Below are 8,054 nucleotides of genomic sequence, written 5' to 3' on the forward strand. Positions count from 1 at the left end.
ATAAAGGGAAGACAGGGAATGATGGACAGCGTTGCTATGGTGCAGGGGCTCAAGTTTGCAGGAGTGCCATTAGCTACCTAACAAAAGCAAAGAGCTTATGAACAGAAGCCAGAGTCATTTAAGTGCACACTTCTGTGTAATGCCCCTGTTGCAGCAGAAAGGGCACAAACTATTGCCATGCTACTTTTGGGAGGGATACATAATAAACACACAAACACATTAACTATATGCACACATCACCTTTTCACTGGTATGCTCCAACTGGTAAAAAGATAGTAGTAAAAGGTATTAAAATATTCATAATAATTTGATTTAAGGTCAAAATTCTCATTCTGGATGTGGAAGAACCTAGATTCAGTGAGGAAACCTCCAACCAACTGGGGAAAAAGGGGGAAGAGACACTGTGGAGAAAGTGTATTAGCTTAACTGAAGCTGTTTTGGTTGTAAATTCTCATGAAGTGGTTCTCAAAATAATTGCATATCTTTGGCTTCCTCCCAGCTTTTCCAACCTGATACTGAGTAGCGGTTGTTAACTGAAGGTCACAACCCAGCTGCATGAAGTTTTCCTAACAGTTGAAACTTCAATAAACCCTCCAGTCCGGCACCTGATAACAATGATGAATCATAGCAACTGTCTCTGCTAATTGGCACTAACCCTTGATTGGTTTGTTTAGATCACCTGATGTGTAACATCTCTATAACTGTCTTTTCAATATTGTATCAGTTAACCTTTTTTCCCGCCTGTAGGTACTGATATTATAATCATGTCACCTTTTCCTGGCTAGAGCTTTTTGAATATATTGCCTGCTTGCTTTTGGACATAACAGCTATGCTACCATGGATATGTTTTATGCTTTGATTTTATTTGGTTCAGTTATTTTGATGTTGCTGGCTGTTATACAACTGATTGCATGTACTTTATGCCAGTGTTCTATAGTTTGTTGAATGAATGCTAAATTCAATAAACTTCAAAAGATGTTTTAAAAGACCTTTTTGCCTCTGAGTTGTGAGTGCCTTCAAAATCCTGACCCACTTTGAAGGAAGACTAGTCTGAACTTCCTCTATAGACACGCATCTATAAAATTATGGTGGTGTGGTACTAGGGTTTGGATGTAGGAAATCCAGGCCCTGCTTAGTTGCTAGTCTTAGGCAGGACATTATTTTGATACTCCCTATTGTTGAATTGCTTTGAGAACATGTCATGTAACTACAAAGGCATGAATTAACCAACAGATTGCCAAAATTTTGGGGGCAGGTATGAACAGGGTTCCTGTGTTTGACAACCAGTGTGAAAGGTAGAAATTTGACAGTTGCAGCCTATCCTCTTCATGATGAAAAGCCTGAATGTGTTGAATTTCTATCTGTGGTACAAACTTTTAAAGGTGTAGGTTTCTCCAACTGAAAAAAGAATGACCAATCTGTACTTGGCCAGGACAAAGGGACCAGCAGCCCAGTTCTACTCAGTTCTGTTCAATGGATCCGTGTTGATCTGACATTTGCTTCTCCCTCTTGAATGATGGGACAAGTTTGATACCTACATCTTACCGGAACTGAAACATATAAGGCTTCACTGGGAATTTTTTTGAAATAAGTTTCAATATCATTATAGGTAAAGAGGATGTCAGATCTACACAGATCCATTGAACGGAACTGAGTAGGGCTGGGCGGTTTGTCTCTTTAATGCTGTTGCTCATTTCCTGTTCAAGTACAGGTTCGTCGTTCTTCTTTACCTTCCACCAGGCCAAGCAGGAGGATGGTGGTGGAAGTGATCTAACTCGAAAGGGGTGTGAGACGGTGCTTTACATTTTGCCAGTGGCATTACTTGGATTTAAAAACAACAACGACAGCTTCTTATTCTTTAGTAATTCGTATTTAGAAACAAAATTCAAACTCACCCTCAATTTTGATGTTCAGCCTCGCTGCCGTTTTGTTTCTTTCTACTACGCCCTCAACAACAGTCAAGGGTTCTATTCGAACAGTCAACGAAGAAACAGGATCGTCCTGTAAACTAGGCAACTTTTTTGGGAGAGAACAGGGAGCCGTAATTGTACCTGCTTTAGTTTACACATTGATTCCCAGCATTTCTACTACTTTTGCCCCGCACGTGGACGATTCTGCCGGGCATCTGAAGTGACAGCTGTTCAGAAAAGAATTGGCAGGACGAATCTGATGACGTCACGGAAACGTGACCTTTGTCGCCGGAAGGGAAAGCGTGTGAATGAGTTGGGTTCGGCTGAATCCGGTTCGGTTGCCATGGCGCTGTCTCCGTACGTGCTGGCTATGCAGGAATTATTCCGGGCAAACACGCGGAGCCGCGAGTTCCCCGCGCACGGGGCGAAGGTCCACTCGGTGGCTTGGAGCTGCTGCGGCAGCCGCCTGGCGTCTGGCTCCTTCGACAAGACCGCGAGCGTCTTCGTGCTGGACAAGGACCGCTTGGTCAGTAGCTGTGACGCGCTGGATGCGGGGTGGAGGCGAGGGAAGCGCTGGTATAGTGCAGACCAATCCCGAGCGTCTCTGCTCGGAAGCCCCACTGGGTTCAATGGGGCATGCTCCATTGTAGATATACCTGGGATGAAAGTTTTGCATTGTTTAGCAGCCATGGCCTGTGCCTCCCATCCTCCTGCTTGGAATTTTAGGGTTCTGTTTTGCATTTCTCCTGAATCTGATGTGGTTGGGTAATAAAGCTTGGTTTATTTGTTTGTTTGATTTTTACCCTACTCTTCCCCACCAATGTGGGTGCGGAGCAGTTTCCAACTTACAGTAACATTTGCCTTAATTCTGTCATGCAAAGTTTTATCCTTATATTGAAAGCTTAAACCGGTTAGTTTTGCATGGGGTGGTTAGATGTCCTGTTAGTTTTGTATGGTGGTAGTTATGTGATGATTGTGCAGTTATTGGGCTGCTTGTGAGGTGTACAACATTCAAAAAGTGAGAGTGATTATTAAAACTACCCTTTTCTTAGGTGAAGGAAAATAACTACCGTGGCCATAATGACAGTGTGGATCAGTTGTGCTGGCACCCTACTAACCCACATTTATTTGTCACTGCATCTGGAGACAAAACCATCCGTATATGGGATGTCCGCACTACTAAGTGCATTGCTCCTGTTAACACCAAAGGTGGGTGATGCTGAAACATATTGGGGAAAAGTTATTCTGATTCTTTTGTTAAGGGGGACACAACAAAACATAGTTTCTGAGAAACAATGGTTCCCTTTTGGCAACTTTGATTGCCTTTACTTCACTTTGCCTGTATTTGGCTATATTTTGAAAGCCCACAAAGCCCATCAGAACAACACCAAATACTGACAAAGATTTGAAAAAGTGTTTGTAAAAATTATTTTTAAGATAAAAAATGTCTTGTTACACTTTTAAGATCAGACACACAAGGTTTCTCTTTCTGATACAAAGGAATTATCCTTATATCACTAATATATATGAATTACCTGTTTTCTACTACAAAATAATGTATTTATATATTTCATCGTGTTGTGAAAGTGCCACATTGAATACCACTGGAAACTGGCCTGGTGGGTAACATGAAAAAGCACAGTTCTGTTAATATTTATTTATTTTAGAACATAATGTGTTGCAAGGGTTGGTATAACTTTTTTGGATCTGATATTTTTTACATGTGATGAGGGTGTAGGGATTATAACTATATTTCAGATTATGTAGGGTGAAGCTGAGGTACTTGATCATATTAGTATTCCCTAAGTTAAAAATACAGAACTCCATCATGTGTTGCCTGAATTGCTCTTGCTCCAGATTTTGAATATCCATCTTCTTTACAGGGGAGAACATTAATATCTGCTGGAGTCCTGACGGGCAGACTATTGCAGTAGGGAATAAGGATGATGTGGTTACTTTCATTGATGCAAAGACATATCGGTCTAAAGCTGAGGAGCAGTTCAAGTTCGAAGTGAATGAGATCTCTTGGAATAATGACAACAACATGTTTTTCCTCACCAATGGCAATGGCTGCATCAACATTCTCAGGTACCCTCAGCATGGACTATACTGGGAAGGGTAGCAAGTGAGTTTGCTCTTTTGCCTCTGGTCCAAGTGATGCGAGGGACAAAGTGCTTGTCTTCTATGGATATCTCTTGCATTCCTCAACACCGCATTAAGCACCAACGTCTTCCCACCTTGTTCTGGCTCTTGTTATTTCCTTTGGGTCTCTTCTGTGTTGACAGGTCCTTTAGTCATGTCTTTTGTTTTTATGATTTTCAAATTTTAAAGCATATATGCTCTTCTATGAAATGTGTCATTCTCAGAAATATTTGCTAGACAGTCTTCTAATCAGAGAGTGAGCCTTCAGGTTCCATTCATAGATACTTAAGCAGAGAACTGTTGTTTAACACAAGGGCTTTAAAAATTCTGTTATTCCATTATCATCTAAGCTTGAAGGAAAGCTAGCAGGTGTGCAGAAAGTTATGCTGTGTCGTGTTAAATGACTGTGGAAACTTGGTGAATTCTGGCTTAAAGGCTGACATCCAAGGCATTGCTGTAGTGGCAGTGCGTGCAATCACTAGAAAAGGCATAAGCTCATACCTGAGTAGGAGGCAAGAATACAGATCTACTGCCTTATTCCCCACATCCATCAGTGCAATAAAGCAGTTTGCTCTGTCTTTTTTTCTGATTTATGATGATGTGGTGGGGCATACATTTGTCCAGTGTTTTCTATAGCTGGAATAGGCATGAGCTTTGCTATCTGTGACTAAACCCATTTAGAGGGGTGCCAGTTGATCGGCTTCAGTACTGTCAAACAGGTTCTATTTTGCACTGGTAGCAAAGGATTCCTAATCCTTGTATAGCTAGAACAAGAGGCAGTTTTCTGCCAGCCTATCCCCTGTTCCATTTTTTTCATTTTCTGCAGCTATCCAGAACTCAAACCTATTCAGTCAATAAATGCCCATCCCTCAAACTGCATCTGCATCAAGTTTGATCCAATGGGAAAGTATTTCGCTACAGGCAGTGCCGATGCACTGGTTAGCCTCTGGGATGTGGATGAGCTAGTGTGTGTGCGATGCTTCTCTAGGTAAGTTGTCATGATCTGCACTAGACATCTTTCCCAGGTTGTGGTGTAGTGTGTATGTCTCTTTAAGGGACTAGTATTTAAGGACATGTAAGGGAGGGAATGCATGCAGCTGTTGGAGTGTGTTTAGAGTGCTTGGCTGAGCTTGAATAAAGTATTGATTACAAGGGTTGGAGGATTTATTGCACAGACATAACACAGCTGTTGGGTCTACACATCATGTATTTGTATAAATGGGGTTGGAAATCCTAATTTCATTTATTTTGCAATGTTATTGGCTATGAGGATCTAGCAAAGAAATCTTAGGTTGTGGTGGGAAGGTCAGCTTAACAAAAATGTCAAATTTTGTCCTGAGCTCTATTAGAAAAGGAGCTCAGTATAAGCAGGAAAGTATTTGAATGTCTTAATATACATCTGTGATAAGCCGTATTATTCTTTCTTACACTTGAATCTTGCCTGTCTTTCATAGTGAAGTACAAGGCTGCTTATGTTGGAGATTCCAGGGCGCCTCCCATTGAGACACTAAACTGATCCATCTCTGTTCAGCCTCCACAAATATAATGTGCATGAGATATTAGTCATTGGGAATATTCTGTTCAGTTTTGTGCACTTTGGAAGAGTGTTGTAGAACAGGAGATGGGTGTAAGAATGGGAAAATAGAATGCTCAGAGCATTGGATCACCTTCTCTTTGTTCAGAGGCTTCTTGTTTAGAAAAAAAGTAGTAAGGGAGGAGGTGAGGTATAATAAAAGTTTATGAAATTGCAACTGATATGAAGAAATTCCCCCCTCCCCCTTTCATCAGGCTAGAACAAGCACTAAGTGTGGAATTCATTGCCACTAGACAGGGTGACCACTGGGTTAGGTGCAGCCCCAATGGACTGCAGTATTAATGAAGGATGGCTCCATCCACAACTAATGTCCAGAGGCAATAAATTTCTGGATGCCAGGTGCTAGGGACAATAACGGGAGGGCTATTGCCTCTTTTTTTTGTCTTCATTGTGGGCTTCCCAGACTGTCCACTATTAGAAATAAAACTCTGGTGGTCAAGATGGGCTTGATGTCTAATCCAGGAGATCTGCTCTTCTTGATCTGCTCTCAATTCTCTGTCTGTCTGCTCCCATATTTATAGACTGGATTGGCCTGTGAGGACATTGAGCTTCAGCCATGATGGAAAAATGCTAGCCTCAGCTTCTGAAGATCATTTTATCGATATTGCTGAAGTGGAAACAGGTAAACACTACTGTTCCTGTTGCTTGTCATGAAAGTAATTTCAATATCTTCTTCTGGAGCTGCTCAAATTGTAGCAAGGTCCAGTCCTAAAATAGGAATGGTGGAGTTAGTTATATATGCTAGCGGTTTGTGAGAGTTCAGGACAGGATATCCACTTCAGAGTGGATGTGGTTGAATCTGTTTGGATGTCTTTGAAACCACAATGCCTGTTTCCTGTGGACCTGACAGAAAGCATAAAAGATCCCTCCTAAATTTCTGTTGCTTCCTGTGCTGGCCGAGAAGGCTTTGGACTGCCCTTGCAGCTTTTCATAAAGGAGAGCATGACCTTCAGAAATCTTCTTGAGTCATGCTGTTAATCCACAGTGGGCTGAAGTGGACTCTAGTTCATGAAAGTTTACAGTGAAGTAAAACTTTGCTAGTCTTTAGGGTACCACTAGACGCCTGTTTGTTTTTACTCATTAAGATATATTCTTGTGCTGTAGAGATGAGCCAGAGGCTGGGGTCTGAGCTGTAGCTGACCTGGTGTTAGTGCATCTCTAACCATATTGTTTCTATCTCCAGGGGAGAAGCTCTGGGAAGTACAGTGTGAGTCCCCAACCTTCACAGTGGCTTGGCACCCGAAGAGGCCTCTACTGGCCTTTGCGTGTGATGACAAGGATGGAAAATATGACAGCAGCAGGGAAGCTGGCACTGTGAAGCTCTTTGGTCTCCCTAATGACTCTTAAGAGAAAACTGCTGGAGCCTAGGTATATTTGTGTCCTGGGGTTCTGATCCAGGGCCAAGGTGTTCACCAGCCATTTTTCCTGGGGTTTCATTCTGAGTTTGCTACCTTTTCTTGGATAGGAGGTATACTACAGTCTGGCATTGTCTTATCCAAAAGGTCTGCTATGTGAAGCTCGTGCAAACTGCCTGGAGCTAGTAGTCATAGGGTTTTGGCCAACCAAATTGTTGTTCACTTTTGGGGGTATTTTCTAATTATTATTTTTTACTACAAAGTTGCGGGAGGGAACGGTCCCCTGATTTCTTGGCTGTTCAGGCACCATATCAGGCGAGGCTTACTGCAGATCTTGGTAACTGATGATCTCTTGTCACCCCATAAAGATGGGGATGCTCTGAGAGGAGAGCACGTTGCCAGTAATCACATCTGAAACTCTTATTTTCTGCTTGAAGAATAGTTAACTTGCCCTTTTTGGAGGCAGGATTTGAGTGTATGGCGAGTCTTTTATTCTACTCATATCTTGGTATTACAAAAGGATTATTTTTTGTATGAACCATTTTTGTAATTTTAGATAACATTGTTACACGAAATGAATAAAACCTTGGTGTACTGCCAGGGGAATATTGCTGATATATGAATACTCATGACACCTTTTGCTGTCTCATCTGTTCCTTCCAAGATACAAGCAAAAAGCACATGCACACGCATTCAATATTTTATTGAATATTTTTATTGATTTGATTTTCAAGTAAAAACAAACTCTTCTGAGATGAGAGCTAGAAGTTATCCTCCTGGTGCTTTTATTGTGACACTATTGTCAGTTTTCCACTACTGTTGCATGCACCTGTTGTCCCAAATTGCTTCTACTTTAGCATCAGTTTTGGTTTGGTCAGCACTTCTTTTTGTCCAGATTTAATCCTAACCAGTCAGGGATCTGATGGGATGACATCGTGACTCTTTGGTGCCAATTAGATTTGACTATCTGCTGGTGTTAATGGAAGGCAAATGGAGCCAATTGAGTGATGAAGAAATTACTGAAAAGTAGTGGATTTAAACCAGTCAGCCATG

The 8,054-nt window shown here is 41.7% G+C and overlaps 1 protein-coding gene across 1 annotated transcript; it reads left to right on the forward strand.

Annotated features, from left to right (window-relative positions):
* Nucleotides 1–2,154: 2,154 nt before the first annotated feature.
* On the forward strand, nt 2,155–7,630 carry THOC3 (THO complex 3). Its single transcript, XM_048491529.1, has 6 exons — nt 2,155–2,436; nt 2,963–3,119; nt 3,794–3,998; nt 4,879–5,040; nt 6,168–6,268; nt 6,830–7,630. The coding sequence occupies exons 1-6, from the start codon at nt 2,170–2,172 to the stop codon at nt 6,991–6,993; spliced, it is 1,056 nt and encodes a 351-aa protein (XP_048347486.1). The 5' UTR covers nt 2,155–2,169; the 3' UTR covers nt 6,994–7,630.
* The last annotated feature ends 424 nt before the right edge of the window (nt 7,631–8,054 follow it).

The sequence above is a fragment of the Sphaerodactylus townsendi genome, linkage group LG03 (assembly GCF_021028975.2).
Source record: "Sphaerodactylus townsendi isolate TG3544 linkage group LG03, MPM_Stown_v2.3, whole genome shotgun sequence".
In the NCBI taxonomy this organism is placed as follows: domain Eukaryota; kingdom Metazoa; phylum Chordata; class Lepidosauria; order Squamata; family Sphaerodactylidae; genus Sphaerodactylus; species Sphaerodactylus townsendi.